The sequence below is a fragment of the Chaetodon auriga genome, chromosome 18 (genome assembly GCF_051107435.1).
Source record: "Chaetodon auriga isolate fChaAug3 chromosome 18, fChaAug3.hap1, whole genome shotgun sequence".
NCBI classification, from domain to species: Eukaryota; Metazoa; Chordata; class Actinopteri; order Chaetodontiformes; family Chaetodontidae; genus Chaetodon; species Chaetodon auriga.
Window position 1 is genome coordinate 13,043,662 of NC_135091.1, and position 19,397 is coordinate 13,063,058.

At 42.0% G+C, this 19,397-nt stretch overlaps 2 protein-coding genes across 3 annotated transcripts; both read left to right on the top strand.

Annotated features, from left to right (window-relative positions):
- The first annotated feature begins 1,247 nt into the window (after positions 1-1,247).
- Positions 1,248-8,428, top strand: LOC143336130 (uncharacterized). 2 transcript variants are annotated; one of them, XM_076756058.1, is made up of 3 exons: positions 1,248-1,302; positions 5,850-6,391; positions 7,421-8,428. In XM_076756058.1, exons 2-3 carry the CDS (start codon positions 5,856-5,858, stop codon positions 7,557-7,559), a joined length of 675 nt encoding a protein of 224 aa, XP_076612173.1. In that variant the 5' UTR covers positions 1,248-1,302; positions 5,850-5,855; the 3' UTR covers positions 7,560-8,428. The 2 variants fall into 2 exon arrangements, with proteins under 2 accessions (XP_076612173.1, XP_076612172.1); XM_076756057.1 differs by lacking the exon at positions 1,248-1,302 and adding an exon at positions 1,325-1,416.
- A 456-nt stretch (positions 8,429-8,884) lies between these two features.
- On the top strand, positions 8,885-19,353 carry chrna2b (cholinergic receptor, nicotinic, alpha 2b (neuronal)). The gene is made up of 6 exons (XM_076756064.1): positions 8,885-9,646; positions 13,568-13,719; positions 14,251-14,295; positions 14,465-14,574; positions 15,740-16,907; positions 17,714-19,353. Exons 1-6 carry the CDS (start codon positions 9,580-9,582, stop codon positions 17,837-17,839), a joined length of 1,668 nt encoding a protein of 555 aa, XP_076612179.1. The 5' UTR covers positions 8,885-9,579; the 3' UTR covers positions 17,840-19,353.
- The last annotated feature ends 44 nt before the right edge of the window (positions 19,354-19,397 follow it).

Below are 19,397 nucleotides of genomic sequence, written 5' to 3' on the forward strand. Positions count from 1 at the left end.
CTGTGACTCCTGCTCCATAGATGGAGGGATGCAACAATGACAGGGTGGAGAAAAACTAAGGTGGTTGCTGATGAGTTTGCAGAGATTGTTATATTTTTTAAATTCTTGCACATTGCAAAAAGGATCGTGGTTATGGTGAAATCACGGTGAGGCTTGGTTAAGGTTTGGCAACTACAGCAAAGCACATGGTTACAGTTAAAAAGCAACTATATCAGCCCAGTATTTGTAGACAATCCTGCACCATTTACATGCAAAGCCGACATCACTGACTGTCATGCAGGACTGTTACAGACCTGCATATTTATGCATCTTTTTATTAAGGAAATAATTGCATTTATTTTTACTCTGTTCTTCTTTTCCTGTTTTTTACTCTCATGCTGATTATTTTTGGTTAAAATTTCATCAAAGCACTGTTTACCACTGTAAAACTCTGTGTACCTCTAAGTTAGTGGGGAACACAGCAGTATAATACAGTCTGAGCAGGGCTGTAATTAATCCCAAAAGCACCCAAAGTTTGGCTTTTTCAACAAAATAACACTCACTGCATGGAGACCTGCTGTATTGAATTTTCCAATTATCCGTGTTTAAATAGCTATAAAGTACATTACAGATAGAGACACATAAAATGACCCTCTAATGCCAGGTGCAACTGTGATAAATGCGTGTTGTGTAACTCCAAAGAAGTTTTCGTTTTGCTAAAAGTGATAAAAAAAAAATTTCTAAATGTTCTACGATTAACTTGTCAGAGTTAGATTTGAGTTGAAAACAACATCCCAGTACTTCAAATATTCTGTGTTTAAATGTGAATACATTTAAACCACATTATAAACCAATAAAGTCAACTTTACTGTGCCGTCAGCTCTGTGCTCTGCCTCGCTTTGACAGTCATAATGTCTGCTGGGAAAAAGAGCTCGGTGTTTCACATTTTAAATGACCGAAGTGCCACTTCAGACATATTTTAATGGGACTATTCCTCGAATAAATAGGAAATGTATATCCTGCATGGTCATTAAAGACATTTCCCCCCATTTCGAGGAGCCCTCATGCTTCCTCTGTCCCCCACCAGAGCCCACAGATGTGAAGTAGATTACGCCCCCTCTTCACCCCTCCTTTTGCCAGCCCCTCTTTCCACTGCAAAGAAAGAAATCATTCAGTTTCAGCTTTTTCTACAAACATCCCCCTCCCCTAACTTCCCCTCCCATCAGCAGACAGGGGCACACAGACGACCACACTCTGCAGCCAAACCCTAATTGTGTGTGCGTGTGTCTGCATTTTTTCCCCTGACATGAAGAAGGAAACCAAGTGAGTATTTGTTCTCTGTGCCTGTGAATGGTGGTCCTGAGCCTTTTCGCTCGTTCTGCTTGGCTGAAAAAGTGGAGGTGGCAGAGTTTAGCTGTGAAAAATTACTGGAGTTAGGTAAGTTTGGTTTTTGGATTTCTAAAACTTTAGCTCTACAGTTTAATAGGAGGCCGGAGCTTTCTCACCTGGCACTCCACCGGCAAAAGTAGAGAAATATAACTTAGTGCTGTTGCATTTTTATGCCATTTAAACATTTATACACAGATAATTAAATTATTGTTTGGTTGGTTACTGATGTGGATCAATGCTTTTGAGTTTAATAGAAATTTAGATAAGAGAATTAGAGATGAGACCTCTTTTCTAAGCCTGGTGGTATTCATGCACAGTACATGTTGATGTGTGTGCATGTGTGTGTGTGTGTGTGTGTGTGTGTGTGTGTGTGTGTGTGTGTGCATGTAATGTGTGTGCATGTCTGTGTGTGTGTGTGTGTGTGTGTGTGTGTGCAAACATATCTCTACTCATCTCTCTAATTATCATGCAAGCGTGTTTCCACCTCACCTGATTACCTGCGAGGCCCGTGAACCTGTGAGGCCTCGCGACGTTCTGCTGGCTTAGTGCCAGGGAACCTTGTTGTCATGGCAACATTGAAGCGGTTGAGTGTTGTGACACCTGTGAAACACACCTGTTCAGGCTTTGACAAGTGGGGCCACGGGGCTGAGCTGCAGCTACGACACGACACTTGGATTAGCTCTGACCTGCAGCTGAGGAGGTTTCCAGGAATGAGTCGAAAACCTAAGGCGCACTTTTACAACTAAAAGGCTGAAAATATAAATCTTAAATCCATCGTGTTCATTTCAGAGCTGGAACAATTAGTCACTTAATTGATTAATTGTGTGACAAAAATATTTGGTAGCCATTATGATAATTAATGAACGTCTTGAGTCATTTTTCCGATAAATATGCCAAACATCCCTCGTTACAGCTTTCAAATTGTGTAGATTTGCTGCATTTCTGATCATAAATTGAACAACATTTAGTTTTAGACAGCTGGTTGTGCAAAACAGGAAACTAGCACATTTTTCAGACCAAACAATTCACTGATTAATTGAGAAAGTAATCTGCAGATTAATCGCTCATCATAATAATTGTTAGATGTCGTCCTGATTCATTTATTCAACCAATGTGGGAAAATTACTCCTGATTTCAGTGCCATTGTGCAGCCAGTGTGAACACGGGTCTCAGCTACCTTAAATTATAATTAAGTTGTACAGTAAATCAATCAATCAATAATCACTATACTGCTGCCACAGGAACCACCAAACAAGGATTTACAGCAGTCTGTGCGTTTCCTCAAACATTACATAGACCTGAAATATCCTCCTGGTGTTGGGAGCTCTTGGCGGTGAACTGCTCTCCTTCTGCGGGTGAGCTCCTGCTATTTTAAGCCAAAAGAAAAGTCAGCCTATAAAAGCCACTTCACAATGACAGATCCTTCACAGTGAAGCCAAAAAAAGGTCACTGCAGGCCGCAGAGAGTCCAACACAAACACTGTTTCAACTAAACCATAAGACGCCAGTGTGGAAACTGTGCAGACATTTTCCAAAGACAAAGGCAACTGCTCCTGCCAATCTGTGACACGGAGATGAGCATGTGTGCTTCTTGTTAGCAGGCCTTTCAGAGACCGAATTAATGTCACTAAACGTCCTTTGACTTGTGCCTTTTACTGCTGCAGCGGTAATTAAACGCAGAGACAATAAAGTTATATTGTAAGATGAATTACATTTCCATTTGGCCGCATTCTATCATTAGGCTGAGACTGTTGTCACTCTGTGCCATAAGGTTTTGATTTATTCAAGTCCAAACAAGTGCAGTAAAAGTTCAGGGTAATAAAAAGTTTTGGACATGCTGTGCTGCAGCTCTCCAATTAACAAGCTCGAAACGTCTTTGAAGATGGAGACGCCATTCTGCATTCAAGTGTTTTCTGATCTCACCCTTATGATGACAGTTTTCACCTACAAGTGTTTTCTGAATCTTGTCGTGTCAATCGTGTCAAAATGACACTGAATGTAGACATTTTAAAATGTTTTTCTAATGATTTTCACACGATGTGATGGGTGGCTTTAAGGACAAAGACAGACTAGTTACAGGAGAGCAGCAGACAACTATTTAGATACAAATATTTTTGTTAATAAATAAATCTGACATATTCAAACTGTGCAAATTACAAACCTGATTCATTCATCATCACATGTGTCACCGCTGGAAAAACTCATTAAGTCTGTTATATTCCAGTGGATGATGTTGGCCTGTTACAGTGCACATGTCCATCAAAAGAAATGAGCAAATGCATTGTTCTAACATCATGACGCAAAGCTCCTGGACTGTGTCTCTGCTTGCGGTCTGGACTGGTTTGAAGGCTTCTCCTCACAGCTGCTGTGACATATGTGAGGTCACCATTTTAAAGCAAACACAAACAGAGGGAGGGAGGGGCAGAGCAGCCAACAGTTGGGTGTTTTATGGGCCTGGGCCACACCACAACTCATCTTAAAATAAATAAGACAATTTTACGGTGTCCAGTCTAGCAAGCATGGCTGGGCACTCATTCTGTGTTTCTCCAAAAAACACGGCAATGGGTGCAAGTCGAGCGACTCGAATTTTCATTTCAGCTACAGGAAGTGAAAACAGTTTCAAGGCTGTGGTGAAAGTGACATGCAGCCGAAACCACATGTGCTCTGACAGCAGAGAGAGCTCTGCAATGCCTCCATACAAGCCTGCCTCAAGCTTTTAAATGCATTTCCAGATGTAAAGGAGGGAAGCATGAACAGGACAAATGTTTCGACTGTCACACTTTGAGAAAACAAACTCCCTTTATGGCAGAATCACACCTGATGTTGGAGACTTTGCAAACGCCGCTCCGTCTCTGCTCTCTCGTGTGCTGTGAGGATTTACGAGGTGAATAGATGTTATGAAAGATCCCCAAACAAACGCTAGACCAACACATACACTGCTGCAAGAGGCTATGTCAGCTTTTATAGCCATCTGCTACAGTGAGCCATGACCCAACCACAGAGCGTGAGGCCCTCCCCGGTTTGTAATCATAACACGAGCAGCACACGGCTTTGTGCAACACTTTTAAAGAAAACAGTGGAAAGAGCGTGAATACGTGATCAGAAGCACAATTACAGATGCTAACATGTGGATTTCTATGAAGGCAAGTACTAATGAGAATCTGAATATTTAATTGTGAAATTTCATCATTACTGAATTTTAGAATACCATCTACTTTTTTAAAAATTTTAGGTCTGGTCAAAAACTCATCTTTCATGCTCTCCTCAAACTGGTGAAATTCAATTTCAACATGAAAGATTGAAACTTGAACACCAGCTGCTCCTTTGACTCAATACTGTATATTGTGTTTTCTGACATAGGTGTGAGTGACATATTACAAAAGGAAACATTAGCTGATAAACTAAACATCAGTAAGAATTGATCACTGCTAAAATGTCACATTTTTCAGTCAATGTTCAAAGATTAATTTGAAGCCATTGCCACATGACTGAAAGGTGCAGTGTGACAGAAGGAATGACGACTGATTGAAATAAAGCTGTTTGAAACATGGAGATGCAGAGGGTACCATGGGAAACCTTCAGATTAGGCTTTAAGCTGTGCGCTAATGTACCGAATAAACAGCCTGTGGATTCACAGCTGAATTGTGTAAAAACTAAAGTGTTTAGCCCTGATGACTCAGGAGAAGCTTGGATCTAAAAAGGTGAAAAAGAGGGTCTGCACTAAGTATTCCCTCAGTGCTGCAAAGGTCTGCAGAGGTACTGACTTTTTAAAGAATGTTTTTAAACATGAATTGATATTTCTTCATTTTAACATCATTATGTATTTAGCAATCACCACTACAGACCAATATTAAAAATATAAGACTTCTTCAATATGTGATGTGTATTATAATGTTTATTTTGTGTATAAAATCTCAGAGAGGATTACTGAAATCCCTTTTTGGCCACACGAGGCACCGGCCCAGTAACAGCACAGACAGACACACATCAGAATCCAAGCAGCTGCTAGCGTGTTGGCAAACGACTGCTCACTTGACGACAGTGAGCTCAACTAAACGTGCCTCAGCCGGGCTGACAGTGAGTCTGGGCTTTTAGGAAGGGGCAAAAGCTGTAAAGGAACAGGGTGCGCTGGATTTATAACACAAGACAAAGTGTGGGCATCATTGTGACGTGCAACCATCGCTTCGTCTTGACTATCTTGTTTTTATTAGCGTTGGAAGCAAAAAGCATAATTGAAAATAGAATCTGATTAATTGCCAGCCCTACTTTCCCCCCGTATCCACTCTCCATGCTAAGCTGAGCTAACCAGCTGCTGGCTGGAGCCATATATTCTTCATAAAGACATGACAGTGGAGTCTTTTCAACTCACTCGGTAAAAAAAGCAAATGAGCGCATTCCCCAAAATGTCAGACATCTCCTTCAAGCTGTCACATCACCTGTCGATCAAGTTCACTGAAGTCACTCACCTCCTCCTCTTTCCAGGTTACCATGTGGCGTTGTTGGATGCCCTTCATCTTGGCCTGGGTATCCATGGCAACCCTAACGCTCTGCCAAAGTGGAGATTGGGGCTCAGGCTTTGACATCTACTCTGCGGTAATGGCCACCAACGACACGACACAGGCGATAGATGATGAGCCTGAGAGGATGAGAGACAAACAAGACTGGATCACATCTGCAGCTCTCTCACCATCACCCTCACCTACGCTGCAGTACGAGCCTCAACCAGACAAGTGCTCGGTCCACTTCAGCACCAACTCCGCTTCAGTTCGCAGGCTGAAGGCCCAGAAAGAGGAGGTGGCCTATCTGCAGGCCATCCAGCATGGAAACAAGGCCGTGATGGAGAACTTGGTGCAGTTTGTGGGGGCAGAGCTGGGTGATCAGCGCTATGAAGATGTGATTAAGGAAAATATAATCAGCATCCAAGAGGACCACAAGAATTGCCACGGCGTGGTGGAGAAAGCTGAAGAAGATCTAGAAAAGCAGCTGGAGGGGGACGCGTCGGGCGCCCTCACTGGGATGCAGAAGTGAGTGCAATAAGTCAGTTTTTTCAACAAGTGAAGAAGAACGTTTTTGTGCTGAGCTTCAAAAGGTTGAAATGGAAAAAAGCAGCTAAGAAAAGATCTTGTTTGTTGGTGTACGTAAACAAATTAAGGGTGGTCACACAGAAATTGGAGATTCTAATCGAAGATATGCGTTCAAAGGATAGCAGAGGCAGGCAATATTCTGCCTTTTATCAGAGGTTACTTCTGTTTCGTCCTGCTTTTCACAATGCACATGTCGATCAAAAGAAATGAGTATTACTCTCCTGCACTGTGTCTCTGCTTGCAGTCTAGACTGCTTCAAAGGTTTCTGCTCACGACTCATCCGGTCACAATTAAACAAAATCAGAAACAAAAAAAGCACTGACTGTGAATTTTTTAAAGACGTTAAGATGCCACTCACTCGCTGGTTCCCACTCTCAAATGCGTCACTAGTTTATATCACTGTGAATTGGGAAATTTGGATCGCCACCTCTCACTATTTTCTGGCATTTAATGAGCTAAACAATGAACTGAAAAACAATTAATTAATTAAATTCATGAAAATAATCATGAGCTGCGGCTCTGGAGATGAATAAATCTGAATCCAATGATTCACCTGACATGAAGCAGCATGTTCTTTAAAGAAGGCTGAGGCATTCAAAAATGTTATTTGCAAATGCTGAGCGCAAAGTATCCAACTAAAGAGCATTCAAGTCTACACATACAGATATTATACATGCTGTGGTTAACCTCAAAGCTGACTATATCCTACATGTGTTTGCAACATTACCTACTTGTTGATTTTAATGTTTGCAACTTGTTAAACTCTGTGTATGATTCCTCCCCTTTACAAAATCTTTTCAATTTCATAACCAGCTTTCACAGCAGCCATATGTATTACCCTACATACGGTGTATTCAATGTCCTCAGCCCCTCTTTCACTCACTCGGTCTCTCTCCACATCTGCCCCTGTTTCTTCCTCCCCTTCACTCCACCTGGCGACCTGCATTGTCTGCTTGTCTTCCGGAGCAGAATCAGAGAGGAGTCCTTGGCCTTTGAAGACATGCTCCGTGCTGCAGCAGACATCGCCAACAGGCTGGAGATCTCATCGAAAGCCCTGCATGCTTCATTCACCAAGCAGCTGAAAGACATTGCCAAAATTCATCGCTAAGGAGGTGCTGAAAAGATTTTGCAGACTGTTTACGTCGTCCTCTGACTTGTGAATGATGTTTGGTATCCTGTGTGAGAAAATAAGGGACGTTCCTGCAGGTCTATATTCGGAGCTATTTCAAGTATGTGTGCTTTACAGCACAGAGATACAACAAGGTGTCAAGGTCAGCCATTACATCAACTGTAGGAATCAACAGGGTTCAAAGAAGACAGGCACCACCGATGCGAGAACACAGCAGAAAAATATGTTTTCCTTTCACTGAAGTTACAACCCCATAACCCATTAAATATTATTTTCCGTCCAGGCATTATTCCTGGAATTTGATGAAGTCAGACGTGGCAACAGTATGTGGTGCAGGCTTAAGCCAAGTTGAGTGTTTATGGATCAAACTAGATTGGCCCTCAGAGTGCAAACATAATGGCTCTGTTAGTCTTCTCCAGAGGAGGCTATGCATCGGCCATCTGGTTCCAGGGTGAGGACGGAGGCCAGGATAGGATGGCTAGTGTGTTCCAATGGAGATTTTGTTTTTGCAGCAAAAATGGGAGAAACCTGCAACTGTGGCAGGATTGTTGGAGAAAACTATACAATAGTTTTAATTGCATAAACAATAGGACAATTTCTGTGATTAGGAAGAATTAAGCGAGAAACACACCATTAGAAAACTTGATAAAGCTCTGAGAACAGAAAAAACTACACATTGCTTAACGGTCTGCTTTACACAGAACGTAAACCTTAGGATCAGAAAAGACAACTATTTATGAGTCTCAGTTGTATTTATCCATTCAAACGTGAGAGTCATGCTTTAGTCCTGTGTCCAGCTCTGTTGTATTCCCTCTAACCCTGCCAGGATGTTTGAGAGAGAATGCTTTCATGTTTGCAATCATAAAATATGTCACAATATGAATTTGTACAGTATATGTTATGAAGGATGTTTTATTCAGTAAAAAGCAACAAACAATAAATTAGCATTTTGATGTTTCTGCATCTGCTGCCATCCTTTCATATCCTCTATCAATACATATATACTTCACCAAGCATATTAATTCACCTATTCTGCCCTCTAGCTGTTTCCCTCTGAAATATGCCGTGGACGTTTGTTCAGCTGCATGTGGCACATGTTTTACAAGAAGACTGGATCTAAACTTGGAGTTACTGTGCCATCACTTTCATGCAAGTTACCACTTTTATGGGGAATCCTGTGCGTGCATGTGTGTGTGTGTGAGAGAGAGAGAGAGAGAGAGAGAGAGAGAGAGAGAGAGAGAGAGAGAGTGGAGGAGGAGGAGGAGGGACTGTTCTCGGCACCAGATGAAAGACGCGAGGTGCTCAGATGTGTCCTGTCTCCTCACAGATGATGATGCTGTATTGCGGACCTGACAGAGTGGCCACTAACAATGCCCCTAATCATGGAAAAGAAGTAATTTAAAATTCAATACGGATACCAAAGTCTTAGATTAGGTCACCAAGGACGCGTAAATTCTTGCCACCGTGCGTAAAAGCGTGGACTTATTTGGATACTATATAGACAGCAACAAACCGGACTTTTTATTATTATTATTATTATTGTGAATTAATTTCTTGAGGCCACATTTGTAAAGGTAGTATTATGAACTGGTACTTAAGTCTGCAAAGACACCAGAGGTCCGCTCCAGTGTTACAGTGCCGCTCCCTGATTCAGCACCGGGTGATGGATAGCTCACTGACTTAGCGCGCGGGCAGGCTTCAGGAGCGGAGAAACAAACGGTGCGTCACTCGCCCTCATCCAGCCGAAACGGGGCTGAAGTGAGACCAGGTGACACGTCTATCGATGCTGAGCTGAAGTTAAGTTACTCAGTCGGGGTATCGTCATACTCACCCCCCCGCAGTAGCACCAGCAGCGGTGAAGTTGTCCTGATATGCCTCCCAGCTGCGAAGATGACAGATTTTGCTCCTCCGTCACGGTTTCAAGATAACGTTTTGACAGTGGACGGAAACACCTCCGCGCTCTCCGGTGAAGTTGGACTTCTTGCCACCAGAGTACAAAATGGGACACAGCCACCTGTTCTCTGCGAGGGCGGCTTTTCTCTGCTCGCTGCTCTTCTGTCAGTCGGGTAAGCACTTTTTAAATGTTTTCTCGTGGACTCCACGTGCCTAAGCAGGTAAACATGCCGCTTAGAAAACTTAAATGTCACGTTAAAGCCAAAGTAAGTGTTAAAGTTAGAAATAATAAAAAGCTACATGGTTTAAAAGCAGCTAAACGCTGGCTTACCTTTCAATCTGAACACCTGCGCGTTTTCACCCACAACTCCCATAATGCATTTCTCTTATAAACTGCAAATATCTTCACCTCACCTGGCGCTACAGTGGAATGTGTGTTTGTATCACAACTTCCCAGTGACATGAAATGTCCCTCCGTTAACTAATAAATTAACTCTTGAGCCTTCTTTAACTTTGACAGCAGTCCGTGTTCACTTATTGTCACTTTTAATGAAACATATGACACAAAGCTAATGTCAGCAAAAGATGAATGGGGGAGCTAGCTTCTCTCTGTTAGCTACCCTCTGATAGTTTGGTATCATGCAAATTTAGATGCTGTCAAAACAGCAGGGCACTTCACAAAAAAAGTCCCCAAAATAGTGCAAGAAAATATTCCACACAATAAGCCATAGATGTCATAGATGTGTATTCTCAAAAACAGCTGTGGGAGAGATGCGTATTTATAGTTTATACAGTTTGGAGTGGGTGTCTGGGTTCAAGCCCTTAAGGTGCAACTGGAATTTTAATTATCCTCATTTTCTGTTATAAGAATATATATGTAGAAAATATCATTGTAGCTACATCTATTGCACACGCTCAAGAGGATAAGTCCATTTTGTGGACATATCTGTGGAAACAGTGACTAAGATAAAATAAATTTCAACTCAGTTGGACTTGAAATCTATCAAGCTTGACAGTGAAACTCATGGTAACTGAATTAATTCAGGAGCTTCTATATTGGCATATGTGACTTCTCTCTTCACTCAAACAAGTGCTCTCTCTAAGAGCTCTAAGATTACTTATGTCTTCTTGTGGCATACGTGAGAGGGTTTAAAAACACAGCCGGATCTGTGATATCAAATGTACTGTACCTTCTCCACCCCCCACCCCCCCTCCATCTTGACATGCTACACATGCAGGTTCTTGATCTCGTGCCAACATACTTAATTATGACTCTTCAGCTTTTCCAACTTGACTCCTGCCATTTCAGTCAACTTGCACAAAATTGTTGCATGATTTTTTTTTTTATTGGACTTTTTACTTTTAAGTATTTGACAGTCCAATTTCACGAGAGCGCCTCTCTGGCCTGAGAAGCTGCTGACTCCATCGTCCAAACTGGTCAGTGTTTCATACACCTCTCGCCAAGGGGCTTGGCCATGGTCCAGCATCCACGGCCCAGTGTGCTGGATGTTGGAGGTGTCATATCATTTCAAGTCTCCGCTGGCAGGAGGCTTTGATCTATGGCACCCAAGAGCCTTTTTTTTTCAAGCTCCACATCTGGTCCTTCCCAGATGCACGGACAGATGAACATGCACCGCCCTGACTGTCAAGAGAACAGATAAGAAGTCTCTGGTGCCTGCTTGTTTGCCAGAATGAAATGAGCTCATGATGGCAGGAGATGAGCCCGAGAGCACCATGGGCAAATTAACTCTGAATTCATACTATTTACCAGTTGCCTAAATATTCACATCACATGATATCCACAGACCACATTTGTAAAACAGTTGTGTTGCACTAAGACTTTGCACCTGTGTTGTCTTTCTCTGTTAAAGACCCTTAAGCTAAAAATAAGCATGGGCAATAAATCATTTAAACAGATTTGCATGCATCCCTCAGGTAATCTCCATGCAACATTTAAGCCCCTCACCTGGTTATCCTCCACTGGACTGTCCTCCAGTTATGGGATGTGAATACTTGTCAAGGTGGTCATCAGAACCACAACTCACCCATGGACAGGTAATGATGTGGCCTTGGCTAAGTGACCATGACTACTGCCAGATGCAGGTGGTCCAAGGTCTCATTAGGATCCTCGATGGAGGCACACTCCATTGGGTTGTATTATGCGCTCACGCTGTCAAACAGAGATCCAGAGGCAGTGGGTGTTAATGGCATGTAAATCTCAATTGATTTGTTTTAGTATTGATTCTTGAGGTGTGACTTTTGAGTAATGCTTTAATGTACTTCCACATTTCCTTCCACAGCTCTCTTGAGTTTTAAGTTCTCTGCAGGTATTTGTATGCACTAGAGCAGGACTGATTACTTGGACAATATTAGTTCATATGCATCCCTCTTAGTACAGTGCATATGCCACAATTCTTCAAAGGAATAGCTTTATCCAGCAGCTAGTTAGCTTAGCTTAGCATGGAGACTTTTTCTTGGCTGGCATCAGTTTCCATGCACACTTTTCACACTTCAGTTTTTGTGCAGATTAATACAAATTGTTAATTAATGAGCTTTAAAGGGTTTTCTTACATCAGACAGAGCCAGGCTAGCTATTTCTATTCTATTCTATTCTATTTCTATTCCAGTCTCATGCAAAGCTAAGCTAACCAGCTTCACATTAACTGTACAAACATGAGACTGATATCAATCATCTAACCTAATTTTATTACACTCATACATGGAAGCCCAGCCGTCAAATCGGTTATAGTAGTTTACAACTGATATGTTGTTATCATCTATAAAATATAAGTAACAAGTATGTCGAAGATATGTTTGAGGTAGATTAGAAACACTGACAGCATCACGTAGTTTATTACATAGTTTAGTGTGAAGGGTGTGAAATGTCAAATATTTTTAAAAAAAAGAATATCTTTCAGGAAATAGGACACTCACACACACACACACACACACACACACAGTCATATCGCCTTCTGCTTCAACTGTCACTTAATTGTTTTATGCATCAGTTGTAACACAGAGTGACAGACAGATCGACAATAAACACCCTTCACTAGTGAGAAATTAGCTCACCTCCACTTAACACAAGCAAGTAATGATGTGTGTAATTGACTCTGACTTCATTGATGGGGGTGGAAGCGGTAATCCCTGAGGGACAGGATTTCTGTCTATTTCCATGCTATTCATTCTGCAGAAAAATAAAACAGTGACTCAGTCTGAGCGTGCACAGAAATCTGTCTAGACTGCATATTCAAAATCAATTTGGTTAAGCCACCTCTCATTGTCAAGCCACACATACATAATAATAACACTTTAGAGATAAATACGCTGTCGAGGGAGGAGAGATGCTTCCTCAGTCTCGCCCTGCTCACCCCAAGAGATTCTAGCAGGCGACCCACATGGGGAGCTCGGATCAAGAGATCAAGAGATTTGCTACGATGTGGAAATGTCAATGAGACTTTACCAAGGAAAGTCTCAGATGTGTAGAGCGGGCTTCTGAGCTGAAACATGAGATGTTCACTCCCAAAAGCCATAACATCATGCCAGCCTGATTTAGTACTCATTGATAAGAGAGGATTAAGGAAGACGTGGATGACAAATCATGGATATGATCCCAGCATTCCTTGTTCAGCTTACTTCCGTCCTCTTCCACAGCACTCACTTACTGTTCCCTTTACCTATGTAACAATTAAACAGTAACTTCTGAGTGCCAACAAAACAAAGTCACCATTAAAACTGTCTAAATGACCTTGATGTCAAATTGTGAGAAGGACATCAGCAGACTGTGCCCTCTGCCTGTGTTTTCGTATTTTCTAATCATTTTGCTGTGTTCGGTACGTTTCTTGGCTGCAGCCTTTTGACAGTAGGTGGGCACATGCAGGTAAGGGTGGGACTTTATAAAGTAGCAACCAGCTGCCAGAGCAGCATGCACCCAAGAGGAAGCTATGAAGATGTCAGACACAGCACTGAAAACTGTTCACAAACACTAAACAACAATTCCTCCTTTGTGTACGTGCAACCAAGTTGTAAATTCCATTCCTCTCATATTGTATCTGTCCTCTATAAATGAATGAAAAGAAACCATGTGTCTGCAGTTCTTTGTGACGAGAAGACCCACTCGCACGCCGAAGATGATCTCTTCAATACACTGTTTGCTGGATACAACAAGTGGTCGAGACCCGTGCCAAACATCTCCGATGTGGTCATTGTCAAGTTTGGACTGTCCATAGCTCAGCTCATCGACGTGGTGAGTCGTCAGATGTAGACTGTTTGCTGGAGTTTGTCTGCTTAAAGCCCTTTGCTAAACACATGGATTTTTATGTAGGACTTTGGTTACGTGTGAAAAAAATACTCAAAGTAAGCCTGAGTAGAAGACATTTTAGTTTATTTTTAAGTGCAAGAACTTACTTGGAGAGCTTTCACATTATTAATACCCTGTATTCCTCCCGATACATTCAAGGCACTGCGACTTTAACCTTTTTTTACCTTGAAAGTTTTACACTATATGTGCTTTTTCAGCAGTGTGTTTTGGCATTCTTATAAAACTAGATGATGCACCCTCTGCCCTGCGACAGAAAGAAACTCAGAACACTTCACATGCATCAAGTTATTGAAGTAAAGTTGCTGCAGGCTATATTTGGATCTGCTCTGAAAAAACCTCCAAGAACCTCTCACATATTCTTCTGCCCTGAACCCACAGCTGACAGCCTTAACTCAGTCTCTGTGTCTGTCTGTCTGTCTGTCTGTCTGTCTGTCTGTCTGTCTGTCCGTCTGCCAGGATGAGAAGAACCAAATGATGACAACCAATGTGTGGCTTAAGCAGGTCAGAAATATTTGTGTCAGTGTTGATTTATTTGATTGATTCATGAAGAATATGAAAACCTACCTCTGCAGTGCTGAAGTGACACCGCTTATGAAGAACTGAATGACTGATATGACAGTTAAGTAAAGCATTATAGGACCCCAACGTCTCTGCTGTTTGTGTCTCCCAGGAGTGGAATGACTACAAACTACGCTGGAGACCGTCGGACTATGACAATGTGACGTCCATAAGAGTGCCGTCAGAGCTCATATGGGTACCAGACATCGTCCTCTACAACAAGTAAGAGTGGGCTGAACATAACATTAACAGTGAACAAGAAGGTCTTCTCATTGTTGTTTATGAAATATCAGAAAATAGTGAACAATGGCTGTCACAGTTTCCTGGAGTTGAAGCTGACTTCTTCAAATTGCTTGTTAATGCGTAACAGTCCAGAACCCAAAGGCATTCAGTTTACTGTCATAAAGGACAAAGAGAGAGATTGAACCACAGTTAATTTGGCCATTTCAGCTTAGAAAGATCATTTAATTGATACATTGATTATTTGAATTACTGCAGATTAGTTTTCTGTCGATCAGCCAACCTTCTTAACATAAGCTTGTTATTTAAGTGGTGTTCTGTCTGCCTGCTGCACTGAAAAGGTATTAACACTTTTCTTTTCATAACAAGCTACAGTGGATGTTTGTGGCAGGGTTGCAAACAAACTCATGAGTAACAGCTACACTTAAAGTGATAAATTGCTTCAAATTGATGCCGCTTTGCTGGAGGGTATATGGTATGAGGATGGCGCCATCTAGTGGACTTTATAAAACATTTTTTTGCTCAGCTGTACAACAAGTTATGATAAAACTTGAATATGTCGTCCTGTATCAAACTGTAACCTATGTAAAACAGTTCTATTCAGTTTATTTGTTTTCAGCTTCTCTGTTAGTGTCTGTTGGCACATATTATTATTATTAGTATTATTTATTTGGAAATTAAGACAACCTTCACACACACATTGCTTCAGTCTGAACCTACTGTTAAACAGTAAGAAACCTCTCCTATGTCCTAATTCCTCCTCATGGAGATTAAACTGAGGGGGCTGATGATGGAGTTCTGCTCCATCGAGCCAGTGTAATCACAATCTATAAGTGAAATTAAAAAAGGTGTGAAACTGATGAAATGATAAGGACTCCTCATTAGGTTTTCAGCTGAAGCTATTATCGCCATTAAAGCGATGAATGGAGGGGAGATTGCTGGAGGAGATTATAATTGGGATATCATAACACTTTTTCATTGCATAGTTTCTAAAGTGAAAAAAGACATTTTTCTCAGAAAAAGGGGGTATTAGAACTTCTCACAATGCAGGATATACTTGTTTATCTGCCGTTTCAGCCTTTGTTCTCAGATTACTGAGGTCTCATACTGTATCACCATCACTCATATGAAACTTCTGCTTCTCCAGTGCTGACGGTGAGTTTGCTGTGACACATATGACCAAAGCTCACCTATTCCACACCGGTAAAGTTCGCTGGGTCCCACCTGCCATTTACAAGAGCTCCTGCAGCATCGACGTCACCTTCTTCCCCTTTGACCAGCAGAACTGCAAAATGAAATTTGGCTCCTGGACGTATGACAAGGCCAAGATTGACCTGGAGCGAATTGAAAACACTGTGGACCTGAATAACTACTGGGAGAGCGGCGAATGGGCCATCATCAACGCTGTGGGGACATACAATACAAAGAAATACGACTGCTGTCATGAGATCTACCCAGACATCACCTACTTCTTCATCATTCGAAGGCTTCCCTTGTTTTACACCATCAACCTCATCATCCCCTGTTTGCTGATCTCTTGCCTCACTGTTTTGGTTTTCTATCTGCCTTCAGACTGCGGTGAGAAGATCACCCTGTGCATCTCTGTGCTGCTGTCCCTCACCGTTTTCCTTCTCCTCATCACAGAGATCATTCCATCCACATCCCTCGTTATCCCGCTCATTGGCGAGTACCTCCTCTTCACCATGATTTTCGTCACCCTCTCCATCGTCATCACCGTCTTTGTGCTCAACGTGCACCACCGCTCTCCCAGCACTCACAAGATGCCCCGCTGGGTCCACTCCGTGTTTCTGGACCTGATCCCACGCTGGCTGTTCATGCGGCGGCCCGCTCCAGACGGCCGCCGTCGACGGCTGCTGCTGCTCCAGCAGGAAGCAGTGGTGGAGCAGCGGCACGGCCGGATAGCCGGGTTCAAATCTAGCAACTGTCTCAGCACCTCGGCTAACTGGTTAAGAGATGGGACCACACCAGAAGACCTCGAGAGAAGCAGTTGTGAGGATTTAGAGCTGGGGACATTGACGTCATATTTCTCCTTCCGTCCTCCTTCGCCTCGACCTCCAGGGTCGACTCCTCCACCCCAACAGAAAAACCCACAGAAGAGCCAGAACCGACAGGAGGGGATTGTGGGGACCAACAGACAGTTGACGGGGGCCAGGGTCAATCCCACTCAGAGGCCAACTAAAGTTGATAATACTGTTTCAGACTCTACATTCCTGCTTTCACCAAGTGTTATACGAGCTCTGGAAGGGGTGCACTACATTGCAGACCATCTGAGGGCTGAGGATGCTGACTTCAGCGTGAGTATCAATGAAACACCACATCTATTATTATCACTTGTCATTTGAATGACTGTTAGCCTGCAAAGGTTCATGAGTTACTTTTGCCAACTTCTTCGTAGTATATAGATTATGAGCCCATGTGGATGTACTGCCAAAACCTGACTTTCCTTCATAAATTACTTAATGACCAGAAAAAATATTGTCAGTTTACTGTTGATGAACTAATCAAGTTGTCGATTCAGTCATTCTTTTGTGATTAGACCCTCGCCATAACATTATTATTTGAATTGGATGTTACAGGAACACTGGTAGTGGTGAACATCTGAGGATGATTTGGTGACTTCAATCAATATTTTTATAATAAGGAAATCAAATGATTATGTCTCCCACTTTATGCTTTATAACAAGTTTCAGTACACCGTAACTTAAAGATAATGTTGCCCTGTAACTGCTGGATGTGCAAATGAGCAAAACTGTTCGCAATATCAAGTTAAAAGGTGAGTTATTGCAGCAGGTTTCAGGGAGACAAACCCTGGACTGAGGAGCTGGATAGAAGCTGCAGTCTTGATGAGCTTGATGGACTGAACCTGGGTCATTTAGGGTCAGATGATGAGTGAAAGTGAGGTGGATTACGAAGCATTTTAAGTTTGACTGGACCAAAACAACTGGTCCAAAAGAGGTCATAAGAAAAGACATGTGTATGAACGGTCGTCTTCCTGAGTGAACTGATAAGATCAGTTTTTACAAAGCAGACGACAAGATAAGTTCACAACTGCAACTTTTGAGTTTCTTGTTTTCTTTCTCTCACTCTTAATTCTACACAGGTGAAAGAGGATTGGAAGTATGTCGCCATGGTAATTGACCGCATCTTCCTGTGGATGTTCATTATCGTGTGCCTGCTTGGGACCATTGGCCTCTTCTTACCCCCCTGGCTCGCTGGCATGATCTAGCTCTTGTGAGAAACTGTGAAACATCCATAATCATGGCTAATTAGTGAAGTTTGACATTGAAATTGTAGCTGAACTCTACTTCCAGGCTGGGACTGTGACTCAAGTTTGTGTTACATGCTACATTAGCGACCTCATGAGGCTATAATGCTCTTTACAGATCACAAAACCAAAATGTAGCTATTTTTAGATCCTTATAACTAGTGGGGCAAAACTCACTCTGCAGAGTTCTGTCTCAGATATACAGAATCAGCTTGTCAGGCTCAGCTGTCCACACTCAACTTTCAGCCTCAGGTGTACTTCCTCAGCCTCACCTGTTCGTGGGTAACCTGAATGCTAACATTAGCGCATCAACTTGCTCATAATTGGCCATTTTCACTCTAAGTTAACAAACTATTGGATGTTAGTATGCTAATATTTAGCACATAAGATTTGGCATGTTAGCATGCTCATATTACTATGTTAACATGCCAGTGTTTAGAGTATTGTCTCTTTAGCATGTTGGTTAGCGTAACATGCTAGTCAAGAAAGTGTAATGCCGGCATCAGTGTTGGGTATGATGTTACAGTAAAGTGGTTACTTTTTTCTGTAGTTTGATGAATTTCAATTCAAGGAGTCAGAGGATGGGATGATCAACATCAGTTTTTCATGTCTGTGCCTTCAGTGGAGAGACTGGGTCACATGTGTAATGTTGTTCTTCTTGGAGTTAAAGTATTCAGTCATGAACTTAAGTGGAAATGTAGATCTGCTGCTGATGCTTGATGGGCATTGTAAGGGATCACCAGAGTAATTAGGATTCATTTTCTGGGAACAATTAATGTACCAAACTTCATGGAAATCCATCTAAGCTGTCAAATGTTCATTCACATGTTGGGCTGACACAGTGGAGGAAAATGGGATGGCTTTTACCTCTAAGTTTTTCAACCTTCTTTGGTTGACCAACAGTGGCATGCTGTACTAGGAATCTATAGGATACTGAACTTTGGAAATCATTTCCCTTTTTTTGACAGGGTTTTCTTTCTGGCCATGCAGCCATGGTTATCACTTATTTTATGATCATACTATGTAATAAATACCCTTCTGAAAACCTAAAAATCCATCTATATAGCATTTATTGAGTGGTGTGTGGGCAGCAACAGGCTGTCATCCCTGCAGCTGTCCATCCTAAATACAGTTTCACAGTACAGGGAGTCACAGAATGAGGAACCACCAAGTCTACTTAACTTTGTAGGCACATAATTAACTATGTCAATGTTAATGTAATGCATGTTTAAACACAATGCTGCAGTGGACACAATGAAGACAACTGTACAATATAATGCAAACCTATTCAACAGCCATACAACATTTGCACAGCTTCTAAAGTTAACTTTGACAGACAGCATCAGATAGGTGTTGATTCAACTGTATTTGCATTATATTGTACAGGTATTGTCACTATTGTGTCCAATATTTAGAAAAACTGAGTACAGAAGGATCATTAGCAGCACTTTGTCACAAATCACAAATTTCACTGAGAGAAGAAACACAGAGCATCTAGATTTAAATGCCACATCACAAA